Source organism: Sinohyriopsis cumingii, chromosome 6, assembly GCF_028554795.1.
Source record: "Sinohyriopsis cumingii isolate HCF-2022 chromosome 6, ASM2855479v2, whole genome shotgun sequence".
NCBI lineage: Eukaryota > Metazoa > Mollusca > Bivalvia > Unionida > Unionidae > Sinohyriopsis > Sinohyriopsis cumingii.
The window spans coordinates 117959591-117979730 of record NC_142966.1 but is presented as its reverse complement, the minus strand read 5'-3'; the positions used below and the strand labels follow the sequence as shown (position 1 = coordinate 117979730).

General features: G+C 34.6%; 1 protein-coding gene across 3 annotated transcripts in view; it reads right to left on the bottom strand.

Moving 5' to 3' along the window:
• LOC149797817 (prestin-like) overlaps positions 1–20140 on the bottom strand; it is a 102414-nt gene that overhangs the window by 16047 nt on the left and 66227 nt on the right. For all 3 annotated transcript variants that reach the window (XM_089962813.1, XM_089962814.1, XM_089962815.1), the window contains exons 10-15: positions 18481–18594; positions 17054–17131; positions 9589–9684; positions 8559–8665; positions 7768–7837; positions 4364–4534 (exon numbers count right to left, since the gene is read on the bottom strand). In XM_089962813.1, coding sequence (XP_089818939.1) covers positions 4364–4534; positions 7768–7837; positions 8559–8665; positions 9589–9684; positions 17054–17131; positions 18481–18594 — 636 coding nt within the window. The remainder of the gene's footprint in view (positions 1–4363; positions 4535–7767; positions 7838–8558; positions 8666–9588; positions 9685–17053; positions 17132–18480; positions 18595–20140) is intronic.

Sequence of the window (20140 nt, the reverse complement as noted above, 5' to 3'; positions counted from 1 at the left end):
GAAGTTACAATTTTAAAGATAATGGCTTATAATGTAACTTCTAGCAAACAATATTTTAGATGGACATGTCTTTGACCAATGGCCACTTCCTTTATTTTAGACCCATGTCTACTGAGGAGTTAAGAATGACCGACTAAAATAAAAACCTCATTTAGTCACTAAGATTTACAATTTACAGGCAATATAGATGAAGGCCAAGTGCTTATTTATGTCTCTGATCATTTACATCAATTCGTTTTTGATTTGTTAAACTACATATTCCACTGACAGTAATGGCTAAGATCAACTGTGTTGATCAAAATGTCATTGCCATTGAGAAAACGTGTGTGTGCCCAAAAAAGGAGAACAACATATCCAAAAACTTTTAAATAAATATCCTCCAAAACAAAAAGAAGTGAGTGAAATATTTTTTTAAAATGTATAACCCCAAATTACACTGGACAACAAATTTTTACAAAAGTCATGTTACTGAAATAAAATTAGTCAATTCTTATCAATTTTTATGTGCTGAACACGAATATGACAGTCAAATTGCAAAATTGGCTCTAGTTTTTTTGTAATCTGCAAGAAATTAATGTTTACATAACGAAATGCATTCCAATAGTAAAAGGTCAACTGTAATAGCCTACCTATAAAAAATCAAGTCATTGACTACATCTTAGATTTCTTCGCCTGTCTCTTGTACAGCTGATCGGGAGCATCTCTGAGGAGTGTCCAGCAGTAGTCAGCCAGCATTGTAGTGGACCATTTTCCCTGGTATCTTTGTTCCATTGTTGCGATATCTTGATGAAAACGTTCGCCGTGTTCATCACTAACAATACCACAGTTGCTAGGAAAGAAATCCAAATGGGAATGAAGGAAGTGAATCTTTAGAGACATATTGCAGCCAAGTTTCTTATACTTCATCAACATGTCTTCTACTAGTTCCTTATAGTTTTCTGCCCTAACATTTCCGAGGAAGTTTGTAGAAACTAGGCGAAAAGCATTCCATGCTTGTTTCGCGTCACCTTCCAGCAAGTTGTTGAACCGGTCATCTTTGAAAAGCTCTCGAATCTGAGGACCCACAAAAACTCCCTCTTTAATCTTTGCTTCGCTGAATCGAGGGAATTTTTCATGCAGGTATCGGAATGCTGGCAAAGTCCGGTCAATGGCTTTCACGAAGTTCTTCATCAAACCTAGTTTGATGTGAAGGGGTGGTAGCAAGATTTTCTGAGCCTCAACCAGAGCTGGGTGTTGGATATTCTTCTCTCCAATGGCTACATTCTGCCTGTGAGTCCATTCCTTCCTCATGTAGTGCATTTCCCTTGCTCAGCTATCCCACTCGCATAAGAAACACATGTATTTTGTATATCCTTGCTGCAGTCCCATTAAAAGGGCAACTACCTTCAAATCACCACAGAGGTGCCAGCTGTACTTGTTATACTCAATGGAATTCAGTAGCTGCCTTAAGTTATCGTATGTCTCTTTCATGTGGACAGCATACGCTACTGGAATAGATGGAAGAATGTTTCCATTGTGCAAAAGCACAGTCTTGAGACTCAGTTTCGAAGAGTCCACAAATAGTCTCCATTCTTGTGGGTCATGAGTGATTTTTAAAGCATTCATGAGGCCCTCAATATCGGAACAGAATATCAGATTACTTTCCTTTCTGAAGAAAGGCTCCAATTGCTGGTGGCGCTTTCGATATGCAGTAATTGTGACATCTTCTTCTAGAAGATTCCATTTTTGGAGTCTTGATCCTAGCAATTCTGCCTTGTTCTTTGATAAGTCCAAATCACGAATCAGGTCATTTAGTTCTTCCTGTGTTATTCTGTGTGGGGTTGATGATGCACCACAGTGAAAATCTGGATCACTGCATGCTGATGGACCAGGAGAAGAACAGGTCGACTCACCTTTGTCTTCGTCAGATGAATCAAGAGAATATTCTGCTGGAGGTTCTGGAATAGGAAGTCCCTCACCATGTGGAACTGGTCTCAATGCAGACGGAATGTTTGGGTAGACTATTCTCGACTTCTTTCGCTTCGTTATTCCGCCGGAAAGAGGAGGAACCAAGCAGAAGTTACAATTATTTAGGTGGTTGCTTGGCTCTCTCCACACCATTGGGACTGCAAACGGCATTGATGACCTTTTGCAATTCAACCACTGTGAAAGCTGTGTTGTACATGTAGCACAGCATATATGCGGAGCCCAAGGTTTGTCTTGGTCACCAACCTTGCATCCGAAGTAAAGATGATATGCCTTCTTCACTTGAGAATTGATACTTTTCTTCTGGTTGGCAAATGTCACTTCCCCACAAATATAGCAAAAATTGTCCGCGGTATTAACACACTTTCGAGGCATTACTGTTCTTTATTGTACGTAAATGGATAAAATAATAAGTTTTATGTAACAGTAGCTTGAACTGTCTCGCACAACGTCTAAAATATTTTAAATGCTGAACCTATCTGATTGGGCTTTATATAGTACACTGCTTACGTCAGCTTCAGCAGCCGCCTGGCATTAGTATAATAGGCCTACACATGTATAGTACACTGCTGACGTCAACTTACTTCAGCAGCCGCATGGCATTAGTATTGCATTGCATCAGAAAATGATGCAATCAACTGTGGATGATGTGAGCATGATGGTATTATGCAATGTTACATCATTATTCCGGATGTTGCTGCAGTCCTACTGGAGAAATTTACACAGTGAAACATAGAAAATGAGGTATATGAATATCTTCAAAACGAGAGCCAATACAAATTTTTCACGGTTATATTCGTGTTCGGCACACCAAAATACTACAGATTAGGGCCTTTTCAAGTCAGTAATGATTTCACTGTTGACCAGTGTTATATGCAGATATGTAAGCTGGTAAAACTTGAGTCTGCCACAGTGTAATAAGATTATGAACTTGTGGTCATGTAGCATTCTATTTTTTCAACTGATGAACAACTGTCCTAGAAGGTAGGTAAACAGAAACACGGATTATCAAAGGATTTCTATAATTTTTTGTATTTATTCTGTCAATCTCTGATTCTATTAACTGGTTATTTAAAAAAAAAAACTGGAGATAATTGATTACTTGGAGAATGGACTTACATTACATGCAGTTTTAGTTGTCCTCTCTATGGTATATTTCAAATTATCATTTCAAGAAGACTTTTCATTACAGATGATCAATTTGTTAGTAAACCTGAACAAGCATTTAAACTGGACTTTATTTTATAGCATTTGCATAAAATTCCATAAACTGTTATGCCTCTGATAATTCTATTTGCTGTTAAAAAAAAACTTTCAATGGACAGTAGTTCTGTCCTAAAATATGTCTCGTACTAAATAAAAAATACCATATAATTCAAGTTGTATTTAAATTCATTGTAAAGCTGTGTCTGACAAATACAGATAAAATTCTAATTAATTCACTGTAATTACAGAATCTGAATTACATACACAGACTAAGAATGAGAGTTCAGTTGGTGTGACCTATTCTAGCTTAACCAAAGACTATTTTGGGGGCCCTGAGTGACCGAGTGGTCTAAAGTGCTCTCCGTTATGGATCACTGCCATCTAACTTGTCTGCGTGGGTTTGAGTCTAGGATTCGGCAAGTGTGAGTATGTGAGAAAGCTTGCCAGTAGCTTCTCGTGGGTCAGTGGTTCTTTCCGGGGTTTTCCCGGGTTCTTCCTCCACCATTAATACTGGCCGCCATGTATAGCCTATCGTGTGCTGAAAAATGGCATTAAACCCTACAACAACAACAACAACAACAACAACAAAAGACTATTTTCAATCCTGACTTAATATCAAAAAGCATCTAAATGAAAATCATTGATCACTACTGAAGTTTACAATGGTAGCCATGTATTAAACTAAGTCAAGAAATGAGGACATTAAGTTTCTCATAACAAAATAACATGCTTGTAACACGCACTGCTTTCATTGTGACATCACAGGACATGACATTCAATCTGGTTTGTACCAGATGACACCTTTAGGTTGACTTAATCCAAAAATGTCCACATAATTTAACATTGATTCTGCATATGTACTTCTCAGGTCAAGTAAATAATGACCTTCCAAAGGAATATAGATGTATGATGATCCCAAATGGAAGTGAATAATTGCCATTTAAAGATATGTAGAATCATATTTTTTTTTAAAGACACTTGTTACTGAAATAGTCAGTTATGAACACCTACATGACCTGTATGACTTTTATTATAGTATGAATTAAATAAAATAAACATCATGCAAATTGATGCAAGAAAGAAGTAATAATCTAATTTTGATTATTCCCATTATTCCATTTAAAACACTGAATAAATACAACTGGCCAAACATTTTTAATAGGCTTCATTTAAATCTGTATTTTGTACATACCAATCTGTTGCTTGCAAGTGGATCTTTTATAGAATCCTTCTTTAACTGTTTTCTCACTTTTTCTGGTGTTAGCCCAGTGACTCGATACACTTGGCTCACAAAAATATCACCATTGGCATAATACAATGGAGAATTAAAATTAATAATCTTCATTCCTGGGTGTGCTTCTGTCTGAAATTATGAAAATAAACAAACATTACTAATATATCTGAAATTTATCTGGAAATTAAACAAGAGTCCCTAGTCACTCTAATGGCTGAACATAATTTGTAAGGAAGGGACCTAACACTCTAATGGCTGAAAATAATTTGTAGGAAAGGGGCCTGGCACTCTAATGGCTGAAAATAATTTGTAAGAAAGGGAAAGGGACCTGACACTCTAATGGCTGAAAATAATTTATGAGAAAGGGACCTGGCACTCTAATGGCTGAAAATAATTTGTAAGAAAGGGACCTGGCACTCTAATGGCTGAAAATAATTTGTAAGAAAGGGACCTGGCACTCTAATGGCTGAAAATAATTTGTAAGAAAGGACCTGGCACTCTAATGGCTGAAAATAATTTGTAAGAAAGGGACCTGACACTCTAATGGCTGAAAATAATTTATAAGAAAGGGACCTGGCATTCTAATGGCTGAAAATAATTTGTAAGGGACCTGGCACTCTAATGGCTGAAAATAATTTATGAGAAAGGGACCTGGCACTCTAATGGCTGAAAATAATTTGTAAGAATTCACAAACATCGGTTTCCTCTCTCCATTTACCTTTTTAATTGTCGAGTAATGAAAGTATCTCTGATATTCTTGAGAAACTCCAACATGCCAAGTTTTGAAGAAAAAAAATATTTTCTTTTAAGTTAACATATTCACAAAAGTAAATGAACGACAAAAATCTATTTTGTAGAAATTGACCTGGAATCTGATATCACTGAACTTGTCGGAAATACTGTGAAGAAAAACCCATATACTAAGTTTTGTTTAGTCCATTAATGACTTTAAACAGAAAGAACAAGACAATGAGCTGATATCTTACAAGTTACTCTTTGGACATATCTAAAAAAGTGGGTTTGATACAAATTTATTCCTACTTAGATATAAAAAAACAAAGGCAAGACATTTGATATTGAAATCAATGTCAAAGTGCTGACTTACAACTGAATATGATGCTTTTGCTCTGAATAAAACATGGTCATTAGTAATTTCCCTTACTCAGAGCATAAGTATCTTCAGGGGCATGCATTACCACCCATCTACACCAGTCTCCTCATATCACATGACTATTATAGGTCACATGATCAACATCAGTCACTGATGAAGAAAAAAATGTCGAACTCTGAAGATATTTATGCTCTGAGTATGGGAAATTACTAATTATCAAGAGTGCAGACTTGTTTACTGAAAAGAAATTAAATACAAAGTCCAGATAACATTTATTTTTATATGTACAAATCACAATGATCGCAAGTTCAAAAAGTACAAAAATGCAAGCAGTTGATCTTGCATACATATACATGCCATAACATGACATGGCACATAAAAATCCATTTTCTTTACTTCCAATCCCATCAGCACAGTCGTAATTTCAAAAATATAATGTTCAGTATTTGTTAGCAAAACAACAAAAAACAAACCAGAGATCTTTCTCTACAACCACGTTATCTGCCCCATAACCTGATGCCAGAATCAGTAAACAGGCTGGCTTAGTGCTCATTTAAAACAACCATAAGGTCAGTCCACACATTTTACTGTCTTAGAGGCAATCAAAATGCAAGGTGGTCAGAGATAAACAACCACTGTTTCACAGATGACTCAACTGGCTGACAATAGGAAATGTCCTTTGAGAATTCTTGTGAGATATTATTACAACTTTCATGATCAGCGGCAATTTTTTTAAAGAAGTTGGATTTTATAAAATCTAAATATATGATTATTTCCATCGTCATAATAGTAAACAAGACTGATTCATTTTTCAAGGCAAAATTTTAAAATACAGCTAAGATTTGGATAAAGATCTGAAAAGTAAGCAAAGCTAAATTAAGGTCCTGGTTGAAGGAGTTAGACTCTGTAAAGTACAGCAGCAGGGACTGAGGCATTTTATCCTTTGCACAAAGTGCAAACACCATATTGGCACAAGTCATTCTGGAGCACACAACATTCACTGACATAGCAACACCACCCAACATCAGGTCATTGCATGAATACAGAGCTCAGTCCCAAAAGCAACTAACATGTCTAAATAATTATTGACATACCATATTATAGGAGCTGAACATTTTTTTCTACAATTTCATTGCAGGGATGAATCGGCTATTTGCACTGTTGCAGATTATATTTTAGCCCTGCATGTCTGACACTCCCTCAAAGCAATGCAGAAAGATTATTTTCTATGTGGAAATGAATTCAACAAGATCTTCAGGAAAGTTTGAACAACAGTACCATCCGTTCTCTAGTAAGTGCAAAAATAAACACAAATGACACTTGCATTACCTTCAAAACTCACAACTATTCCAAGCAGCAGATACTGCATCTAATCAAGGTTGTTTTCCACTATCCATGGATTTTAAAGACAGGAATATTGTGTATTTTTTTTTATTTCATGAGTGTGTGATTGTGAATATGCACTGAATGTGACTACATACATATGTGTACATGCATGTGTGTAGTAATAAGATTTGTCAGTGGTAAGACTACCAGCTATTTTCTATTTGTAAGTGTTTACAAGAACACATATATTATTTTCTTTCATTCAAATTTAAATCTTCAGTTTTTTCTTCATGTTTATATGATAACTTATTTTCAGTTGTCAGACAGTGCTTTAACTTGGTCACATGCATTGATTCCCTTGAGACCTCAAAACAATCTCAACAGCTCGATACTCTTTGGGATGTGGGCATGTATGACCCTGACTTGACCCAAAGGGCAAATAGGTTTGGTTTTCAAATTTGTTCACAATATCAAAGACACATTGTGTCTCAGGTCAGCACCATTTTCATTCTGGACCAATTACATATTACAAGAACTGCCTCAGTGAAAATTCAAAGTCAGTACCACCATTCTTTCAAGTTGAGTACTGATACAAGATTTTATTAGACTGGCACTATAACTTGCACATGGTGTAAAGCGTTTTAGTCCAAATCCCATGTCAATACAGCCAACCATTCATGAGATGTAACCATAAAAAGTTTGATGATAAATACTATGGTGATCGTGTTGGTAGGTTATATATTGGCACCATTTTTAACTGGGACCAAGTATATAACCGTAAGTATTTAACTAAACACAACATACTGACCTGACCATCTGTCCAATAAAGCCATCCAAACAAAAAGAAATTATTTTGTTGAACACCTTGTATCATCAATATATTTCCTAATTTGCTATGTTTGATTCATTAAATGTATAAAATTACCTTGTAATATCTGGAGGCATTTTCGTATCTGTCCTCTTCTAAAATCTTTTCTAAGTTAACAACCTTTATTCTACAATGAAGCATAAACAATAAATGAAAATCCAATAAAATTTTAGATATAAAGAATCTCTACAAAGAAAATAATATTTACACAGCAAAACAGGGCAAAACTCGCATATTTTGAAACATTTCAAGTCGTGTTTTTATGTTGATTTATATGGCTATGGTCATCTTGATTTACCTTTTTCATTAAATTCTTACTAACTGAAAATAACCAGCAGTAACTCTGTTTTTAATGAACCATCTCTTAAGCCAATACTCTTGCTTACAAAACCTCTGTGTGTGTGTGCGTGCATGCATGCGTGTGTGTGTGTGTGAATTCACAATATATGACACAATCTTTAATGAAAAGATACATTTTTAACTTATACACTCACTTTTAAGCGAGTCCTACTGAAAATTACACAAACCCAGATCTGCTATCACATAAAGTTCCAGCAGCTCTGGGTCTATGCCATTTGTCAGGAAAATTCGGCATAACAACCAACACAAATTCTGATCGACCAGCACTTTATGCAATCAATGACTATGTTGTTTACAGTTGGATGCGACCTATAAGCAAACATATATGGTACGTGAATATCAATAACTTGATGCAGTATGAACTTTTGACATAACTATGGCAAGAAATCCAAGCGGCTGATTATAAAGAGAGTAAACGGAAGTGGTTAGCACCATGGATATAAGTAATCTATAAAATTAGTCAATATTTTCCAGTCAATATAACTTACCTTTGGGACCTAATAACAACAGTGAAGAAAGAGAATACAATTCCGATCAGCAGACCATAATCCACATGCAGAATAACAACGCAGAGGAAAGTCACAATCCAGATAAGCTGAAAAATTAAAATACAATTTTAAAAGAAAGAAAGAAAATAATTAAAGACAAAAAACTACTTTATATATCTATTCTTGATTTAATTATTAGATTAACATTCCAGCAAAAGCATGCAGAAAAGGCATTTGTAATGATCATTTTCACTGAAAAGTTTAGTTCAATTTCAAACTGGCCCTGTAAAATAAGATTTAAAAGTAAACAATGTAAAAATATTTTTTATGACAAATCATTTCTTGTCCAAATTATTGGATAATATCACAAATTACCTGGATAACTATGTTTTGGCTCTTTTTAATTTTTTAATTATGGCATTTTATGAAGGTGTCATCAAAGAAGTTAATTAAGCTGGTAAGATAAAACGACAACCTCATAAAAAATAAAACAATGGAATTCTTTTTCAATAGCAGTCATAATTGGCATGGAATAAAACTTTGCTCTGAGACAGAAAAAAGAAAGTTGTTATTATCTAAACAATTAATTTATTTTAAATACTAAAAAATATTGATAGAAAGACTTGAAAATATTATGGATGGTTGCATGTAGATTTGAAATTAGAAATTGTATTAGAATGACCTGACATGCATTTGTTTTAAAATTCAAAGGAAACAGACGGCTATTAAACATCAATGACAATAGAAAAAATTACAACAATAATTCTTTGTAATTGATGTTGTTGCTTTAAGAAAGATGGTTGCTGAAAGGTAAGCACATTGTTCTTTGGAACCATAATTACATGCATGACTTGTACCCCACACAGATGGATGGATGGATGATGATGGATAGATACAAAAACAGACAGTTTGATAGATACATACTTACAAGACAAAGACTGATGGACTTACAGATTGGTTGATAAGACAGACAAACAGATATGCAGACTCACAGGGAGACAGAAAGAAAAATCAAGAGAGTTTTACTTACAAAGTCAAACCTACTTATTCGCCAGATCTTAGGTAACTCCGTGACTTGAAGGAACATGTTTCTCAGTGCAACAACTATGACTGAAGATAGAACACACTGAAATACATGGAAAATCATACATTATTATTATTATTGTTGCTGGTATTATCAATGGTTGTTGTTGTTCTAAGGATGATAAGTCAGTATCATATTGCAATTATTATTATTATTTTTATTATTACTGATGAAGACTATGGAAAAATGATGTGCTGACTGGAAGGATATACAGGAAAGAAATCTGCTCCTAATTAAATTCATCTAGGAGATATTATTAGTAATATTTTTTTTTGAAACTCCTCTTTGGAATCGTTAAAAAAAATTGAAGTACATATACAATATATTTAGACCATTGTGTATTTTCATGTAGAATAGTGGTTTCTAACCTCATGGCAAAAACTGGGCAACATAATGTATTTATTTGGGTAAATTATCATCTTTCAATAACTCTGGTTGACTTGGCACTGATTATTCCATTAGTCAGCAGTGCCAACACATATGGAACTCAAAATAGCCCTGCAAAATATAAATTGGCACTCCCAATCAAATAAACAATAACTTATGACAAGTTTAACTGGTCCCATGGGCTTGTAGCTGTCTTTATTAACTAGCCCTCCTCAAAACCCATGGCCATTGACTGGCAGGCTAGTAGCTAAATCACTCCCAGCAATAATATGTGACAATTATTCAAAGTCTGGAATTGGCAGCATGCTGGATGATAATTTATGGTGTAAAAAAACCTGAAAATTATTAGCAGTGAACTGATCGTCTTGTGCATTAGAAACCCAAACAAATTTCCCATTGGCATATTGGTTTTACCACATGCTTGCATATCTGAGTTAGAAACCCAAACAAATTTCCCCACTGGCATATTGGCTTCACCACATACATACATAATGGTACATACAGATACAAGGAAGAGTCACAATAGTACATATTAGGAATAGTTGTAATGGTACATACTAGGAATAGTCATAATGGTGCATACTATGAATAGTCATTAACAACTTCTGATTTCACTTGAGTTTTTCATTTAATCAAATCAGGCCTCTGCTGTGGGCTAAAATCTCTTAACCAAAATTAGTAAAGGCACATAATAAGAATTTTGTAGTCCATTTGACCAATGTCAAATCCCTAGGCTGACTTGAAATAAGCCAAATTTTGGCTAAGTATTCTCAGTGTCACTTCTTAACAAGCAGTGTGTGGCTTGTTAGCCAAATTTAGCCATTTATTTTATATTTGCTCTTAGGAGGAAACCAAATTTTTGCTAAATGTATTCTTAGCCAAAATCCGGCTAGTGTCTGCAATGCCATTTTGCATAGATTATATCCATACTGTTAGAAACCCAGATCTATGTAACTGTATGGTTAGCCAAATTTAGCTATTCACCTCGCTTTCCCTTTCCTTAATGTACATGTATTCTTAGCCAAAATCTGGCTAGTAGTGTCTGCAATGCCATTCTGCATAGCTTACATCCATGCTGTTAGAAACCAAATCTATGTAACTGTATGATTAGCCAAATTTGGCCATTCACTTCGCTTTCTCTTTCCATAATGTACATGTATGCTTAACCAAGATTTGGCCAGTCTGCAATAACCTTTAGTATAACCTACAGGTATGATTCTAATAAACCCAGACTTGCCTAAATGTATCTTTTATCCAAATTTGGCTAGCCACTGTAATGTCCATTTTCATATCATACATGTATGGCTCATAGGCAGTAAAAGCAACTGTGGCTAATGGATGCATGGAACCTAGAGTTTTAATACAAGTGTTTAAATTCACTATATATATTTATTTGTACACACAACTTTATGTACACCTAACAAATAACTTAAAGGGTGTATATTGTAAATAAAAATTAAACTGAAAAGCATAACATTATATGAAAAACACTGATGATAATAGTACATACTAGGAATAGTCGTAATGGTACATTCTAGGAATGGTCATAATGGTACATACTAGGAATAGTCGTAATGGTACATACTAGGAAAAGTCATAATAGTACATACTAGGAATATTCATAATGGTACATACTAGGAATAGTCATAATAGTACATATTAGGAATAGCGTTCATTGTACATACTAGGAATAGTCATAATAGTACATACTAGGAATAGACATAATGGTACATACTAGGAATAGTCATAATAGTACATACTAGGAATAGTCATAATGGTACAATACTAGGAATAGTCATAATAGTACATACTAGGAATAGTCATGGTTCATCCTAGGAATAGTCATAATGGTACATACTACGAATAGTCACAATAGTACATACTAGGAATAGTCATAATAGTACATACTAGGAATATTTGTAATGGTACATAATAGGTATAGTCATAATGGAACATACTAGGTATAATAATAGTGGCACATCCTCAATATTAAAATTTTAATGTTTACAGCTGTCTATATATGATAACCCTTAGGATGGCAGTAGTCACTTTATTTCAAGAAAATGAACCAACATAATCACAACTATACTGAGTGCACAGAGTTTTTAAAGTAAATAAATGCTATACGAAATTTTGGAAAAATACTAAAGTGAGGATAAAAATTCATTTACAGTTAACATTTTTATGTCAGCACAGGTCGGTTGACAAGTATCATAAGTCTCTTTGATCTTTTTTGGGTCTGATCCCTTTATTATTAGTATATAGTCAGTATAAAAAATAATTTTTTTCATTTAAATAACTTTTTATACTTTGAGAAAAATGATCATTTTTTCATGTACAAAAAAATTACATGAATTATGGAATAAATAAATCCTTCCCATAAAAAATTGCACTTAGTGGAAATTTCAAAAAAAGGGGTGGAATTCATTTTAGTTTGAATATGGTATATTATGTCATCTGTGTAATATGTGAGGTCCACTTATACCAAGGCATGGTACCATCAAGGCTGTATCATAACACCATATACAACACTGCTCATGGAAGCCACTGAAGTAAACTGCATTATATGTGAGGCCACCTTATATCATAGTATTATACCATCAAGGATGTGTCATAACACTGTACAACACAGTTCATAGAAGCCACATAAGTAAACTGTGTTACATGTACATGCAAGGCCACCTTAGACCACTCCAATGGCCTATGTGATAGAGTGTCTACCTCAGATGTGGAAGGTCATGGGTTCGAATCATGGCCGAGACATACCAAAGACTTATAAAAATAGTATAAACAGCTGCCTTGCTTGGCGATCAGAATTAAGAGGTAAGTGTTAGGACTGGTTGGCTTGGTGTGGACATGATGCTACACATGTGGCATGATGCCCCAGTGATTGACATCATTATAAATGGCCATACTACAGACATCATAGCGATATGACTGAAATTTGTATAGTAACTTTAAAAATCCAGATCACACATAAACCCAATGCATTAACTTTATTTTAGAAATGATAATGTGACTGGGTGGAACATGATGCTACACATATGCGGCATGATGCCCCAGTGATAGACATCATTATAAATGGCCACACAGCTGACATCATTGCGATGTGACTGGAAAACCGTTAAAAGTCCAAAGTCCAAATCACAAGGATATATATATATAATATTGTTCATGGAAACCATGGAACTGCATATATGCAAGGTCTCTTAACCCTTTACCTCATAGAGCATAGTGACAAAGTGCAGCTCGCTATACATAGAACACAGGTTACCTAGTCGACCGCATACGCATAGCTTGCCTGTGAACTATTAAGCAATGTAGTGCATGTTACGTTTAACAGCAATTTTAACCATTTTACATTTTTGGTACACATCTATTACATGTGGAACAATTTAAGAGTAAAGTCCGATTGTTATAGCTGTGTAATTATTTATCACGGAAAAATTTGTTATGTGCTTTAAAATCTGGAGAGAATTCGTTCACCGTCATGTCAGTGAGGCCGTGTGACCAACCGTAGAGCTGCCATTTCTCATACTCGAAATTTACAAGTTTTTCATCTGTGTCTACATCACTAAGTCATCTAAATTTGATAATTTATAAAAACTAATTGCAGCCTATATCAATATCAGAGCCTTTACCTAGGTTATTGAATCTTTCATAGTTGTGATTCTAATCATGAAAACTTCGTAAGTACTGAACGAAATCCGCGACCGCCATTTTGGAGAGTGGAGATTACGACCCAGTTACTTTAAATAGCAGATATCGACCAGTACATAAACAGTGACCACGTGATCTGACGTAATTGTCATTCACAGAAATGAATGTGGTATCTAATAAGGGGTTTTCCCCGAAGGTGGCGCTACGAAAACCGGCTTAAAATGGCTGATGTTTACAGCAGACGTCAAAAGGCGCTTCTATGGGACTTTTGTAGAAGCGTCAAAAGTCGCTTTGATGCGACTTTTGTAGAGGCGTCCAAAGACGGTTGTATGAGGTAATGGGTTATATCAAGCTATGTTACCATGTCTGTTGTAACAATGCTTGCATAACATGGAAGCCACAGAAGTGACCTGCATTATATGTGAAGCCACTTTATATCAAGGTATGTTACCATCAAAGTTGTGTAATAACAGTGTATATACAACACTGTTCATGTTACATACAAGGACACATTTAATCAAGGTATGTTACTATCAAGAATACCGTTATGTGCTGTATATATTGGGACATGATAAAATAATTATTTTATTGCCTGTCCTAGAACTTTAGGTGAAACTTTTTTCACCTAGGTTCATATGTCCCAAGACTTAAGAAACAAAATACATTTGCAGTGAATTTGTGACCCCCCCCCCCGCACATTCCAATTAAAGAGATAAATAAAATGCTTATCTGATAATAGAAAGAAAGAAAATAGCCTTGTATTGCTATCATTTATTCCTTTTTATTCATCATGAGCATTAAAGAATAAAATATATCCACGAACTCTATATACCAGTATGTAGTATAGGCTTCCATACTGTATCGTGTATCACTTAAGTCCGATAACACAAGATACGTTGTTCATTGACATGACCATTGAGGAACAAATCATGTTTGGTTGTGCTCAAAGGTTTGAATATGTTATCCGACTGAAAACTGAAAATTGCAAATGAGGGATCAATCAACCCATATCTTGAAGACAACTGCCATTCATGCATGACATGGTGTTTGGTGCAAATTAACAAAAGTTGAATTATATCCAGGTCAACTATAGGACAGTAACTCGCAAATAAAAATCATTATTTGAAAACACACTCACTTGAGTGCAAGTGACAATCTTTTTGCTTGCATGGGTTACAAAAGTATCATTAAAGCAAGTTATTGCTGTGCATACTATTTACCCTATAACATTACTGCCCATTTGTATTAATTATAACAACAGATGCCAAGCATATAGAACCCAGATAGTGAATCAAAATAACTGACAGCGAGCAGTAAACTCATTATTTAAACTTTCGACAGGACATCAAAGACAAGGTTTATTTTTTATTACAAAGGAAGCTGACCTTGAAAGCCAACTTTGGATACTTTGAAGCTGGTTTTTCTTTGAAAGGATATCAATAAAAAAGTTATTTTATAGACATCAGAAGCCGACTCTGGATTCTTTTAAGTGTGCTGTTTTTTGTGTGGGGAGTTAATATACAAAGATGGCCGAGATATGGAAGATAACTTTGGTTGCTTTTCACCGATATTCATGGGAATTTTGAAAATAAATTGAAACAATGGAACAAATTTCAAGGTCACACAATATAGTGCTTCAAATACGGACATCGATTAACTCGCATCGCCCAGAAGATTTGGAGAAAATAAAATCATTTTATGAATTCGTGAAGGCCAGAAGAGAAGCAGATGATTTTGCAAATGAAAGGGAAATAATCAACTGATATCTTGAAGACAACTGCCATTCAAGCATGACATTGTATTAGGTGTAAAATAACCAAGACTATATCCAGGTCAACAATAGGACAGTATCTCACACAAAAAAATCATTAACTGAAAATACATTCACTTGAGTGCAAGTGAAAATCTTTTCTATTAATTATAACTATAGATGCCAAGCATATAGAAGCCCACGTGGTAAATACACACATCTGGGAGCGAGCAGTAAACTCATTATTTAACTTATCCACAGGACATCAAAGACAAAGGTTATTTTTATTACAAAGCAAGCTGACTGCTGAAGCTGACTTTGGATACTCTGAAGCTGGTTTTTCTTTTTTCTAAAGGATATCAATACAAAGTTATTTTGTTGCAATGCAAGCTGACCTTGGAAGCTGACTTTGGATTCTTTTAAGTGTGCCGATTTTATATATATATTTTTAAAGAAAAACAATATAGTGCTTCATACATGGACATCAATGACCCAGCGATGCCCAGAAGATTTGGAGAAAATAAAATCATTGGATGAATTTGTACAGGCCAGAAGAGAAGCAGATGATTTGGCTGACAATATGATCATTAACATGGATAAAATTCCAGTGTACTTTGATACAATTTCCTGGACAGACTGACAATAAAATGGGGGTCAAAAGTGTGAGAATTAGCACAACTGGTGCAGATTTGAAAAATCTGACTTTAGTCCTTGCAGTTTCAGTTTTAGATGATGTGTTTGTGTGTGTGTGTGTGATTTGGATTTTTAACGTAGCTTTAACAATCTTTCTGTCATATCGCTACAATGTATGCAGTGTGGCAGTTTATAGTGATGTCTAGCACTGGGGCATCATGCTGCAGACATGTAGCATGATATCCCACCTGGTCACGTTATCCTGATACCAGGCCGACCAGTCTAACACAAACCTCTTAATGCTGCATGCCATGTGAGGCAGATGTTAGTACCATTTTTGTAAGTCTTTGGTATGACTTGGCTGGGGATCAAACCCATGACCTTCTGCATCCGAATCAGATGCTCTTACCACTAGGCCATCGGAGCGGTAGGTGATGTGTTGCCTTTAATGATAATTTTTCACACTATGAGAAAGCTAAAATAAATATTATGCACCAAAAGAATGGATCATACATGTGCAGGAGAATGGTTGTGTTGATGAGATGATGCTGCAGTGGATTAAGGAGTTTTATCTCAAGTACACAGTTTTATATATTTCTAAATAAAAATCAAGTTTGAGTGCATTTTCCGACGTAATTTTCAATTGATTTAAAAGGTGTCCCACATCTTATGACTCTAGAAAATTATGTGTCCCAGAACATACAGTGCACACAAAAATTACTTTCAAAATTAATTTATGGTGTCATAACAAATACAGTGTCCGAACATATACATTAAATATGGTATATCATAACAATGTCTGTTCAACATGAAAAGTACAAAAAGATATATTTTATATGAAAACACATTATGGTTGGTTTTCATCAGCTAAGAGCCAAAGTCAAGTAAAATGAAAATGTAATCCTATTTTAACAGGATTCATGTCTACATTATATGAGGGAAAACATTAAATTGTAGATCTAAAAAGCGAGGATTACTTACACTGGGCAAGGGCTCAAACAATGGTCCAATTACAAGAATAACAACCAGCACCAGAATGGCAGAAAAAACACTTGTCAGCTGAAATAAAGGAATTAGACCACTATAGCTATATTTTAGACCCTTGTAACCATGTATTAAACCCCTTATAGATAGAGATTAGACCCCGATAGTTATAGATTAAACCCATATATATATATATATATATATATATATATATATATATATATATATATATATATATATATATATATATATATATATATAATCCCACAGATCATCCCAGTCAATCCTATAATGTCTCTCCCTCCCTTCTGGACCATTACATTACCTGGGGGTTGGAACCCCACATTTGTTATATGTCATCCAATTATAAATGCATATTTAACATTTGGTAAAACAAATATTGTAATAAAAAAAAGTTTTAAAATATTTGAAATATTACTCCTCCCATGGTTAATAGCTTGCAGATGGTTATTCCATGGGTAACTTGCTGTATATAATTGCTTATAAGTGTGTGTGTGTGTGTGATTTGGATTTTTAATGTAGCTTCAACAATTTCTCAGTCATATCACTACGATGTCTGCAGTTTGACAGTTTATAGTGATGTATAGCACTTGGGCATCATGCCGCACACGTGTAGCATCATGTCCCACCCAGTCACATTATCCTGACACCAGGCCGACCAATCCTAACACTAACCTCTTAATGCTGAGGGCCAAGCAAGGAAGCTGTTTGTACCATTTTTTTTACTTGCTTATAAGTCAGGTCCAACTCCAAAATAACATTACATAGACGCTTATCTGCCATTGCATCATGAGCCTGCAGATTAGTTTTGATCTTATTTATTCCACCATACTGCTTGGACCCATATCTGCCAATGCATTATGTGAGAGAAGATCTGGGTCTACGAAGTTTAAAGTCAGAACTGACTTGTATATAACTATAAATGGTACATTACCTAGTTTGGTGAATTTACACCCACAGTTTTTAGAGGAATTAGAACTATGAACAGATGCAGAAAATCACATAATCCCCAACATTTTTTAAGAAGTCTGGGAATAATAAAAGTGTTATACAATAAAAATATTTAAGTTCTTTGTTTATTTTCATAAAACAATGGTGCAATGTATATACACATACATGTACTTCCATCTGCTTTTGCCCATATTATTTTTTATACCCAACATTGTCTGATGTTGACATTTCCTTGAGATACAAATTACAAGTAGATAAAGAAGATAAAGCCAAAGATAGCTTATAACACATATTTTCAGGAATGAGATAAAACCAAACAAGAACAATTACTTCTTCCACTAACAAGGTTACTATATTATCATCAACTTGAAACATAATGTCTTAATTATGGGAGACAATCACTGATTAATTTGACAGGTGTAAGTAAATGCTAAAAGAGTATTCTCCCCTACCTGTGTCTTTCCACCTGCAGACTCCTGTACAGAACTTCTCGATACAGACCCAGCAAAAGGGAAACATGAGAAAAAGGAGCCAAACAAACTCCCTGCACCATAGGCAATCAATTCCTGGAGAAAAATAATATTGGGTTCAAACTGTGATGTTGATTTATTATTCTGACAGGAAATGATTAACAGAAACAGAAACTCATATTATTGGATTGTGGCATCATTTTACTTCCGAAAAATTACATTCTTTCATAATTAAAGTCTTAATTATTAGCTAATTGATATTAAGTAAATTGTTATCTAATCTACTTCATCACTAGTGGGTCTACTATGTTCAAGTAATATTCTGCAGACTTAAAAAATCATGCTTATTGAAAAAAATTACATTTGTCCAAATTTTGCACAAGAAGCTAGACATAGCCAGGAAATACAATTTGTGGATGAGAATAAGCATAATCAAGGCTGGGTATTCTCAGTAGAAAATGAAATGTTTGCTTGAACCAACAAATAACAGAAATGGTGGGCTATTTGTTTATTTAAACATACCCCACTTTCTAGCCGACAACAGAGCTAAGGGTACAGTCCAAAAATAGAGCATAACTGTTCTAAAAGTATGCAAGTAAAAAGACTAAGAAACGTGCACATCTGATGAAAATGACCATAATATCTACTTAGTTTTACAGCAATCTACTACAAACTGCAATACTAGTTGCTTTCACAAAATTCAGTGATCCAGCCCCTTGTAAAAAAAGGGCAATAACTCAAACAAAATTAAGAAGCACCCAGATTTGTTGATGCTTGTATCTTTAGATAATGACCATAATAAGTTACATGTCTCAGAGTGATCCATCAATAACTAAGATAAATTGTGTTCACAAAATTCTGCCTACACAGCACTCATAAAGCTGCACGGTGAAAAGGCCAATAACTCTAACCAAAACATTATGAAAGCACATTGATTTGTTGGTATGCATATCTTCAGAAGCTGGTCAAGATGGTGAAAACTGTGAGACTAGTTGTGTTCACAAGATTCTCTCATAAATTACAGCCAGTTCGAAATGAAAAGCAGCAATAACAAAACTTGACGGAATTCAGTAATTTGTTGAAATGTTCATCTTTAAATAATGAATGTAACATATACAAAGTTCATGGGGGGTCCACTGAACACTAAGACTAGCTAGTATGTTCATTCTTTCATTCTGCTAAGTAAAAAGGCAATAACTCTAACAACAATTTCACGAGCTTGGTGATTTATTGATAAGCAAATCTCTGAATAATGATCAAAACAGGTTTTATAGTGAGCCACTGAAATCTACGCTACTATGGTCTGAATATACCTACCTATTTGTTTATTCTCCCATTCCCATTTAAAAAATGAAAACACAAATGAGATAAAAGATGTACAGAACTTAGTCAGTTTATTCACTGATTTCTAATTTAAAACATGATTATGACCAGGGGGTCACTAACACCATTATTATCTGCATGTTTCATACCAAAAGGAAGTTTTCAGTGTAAAAGACGACCCTGCATGCTGATCAGTGAAGAGGTCAATGCATAGCTATACATATATGGACATAGAAGGAAAATACTACATTGTCTGCTTCCAATATTTACAATGGTGAATCCAGTAAAGGAAAGGAATGACAACTACAAATTTGCCTTT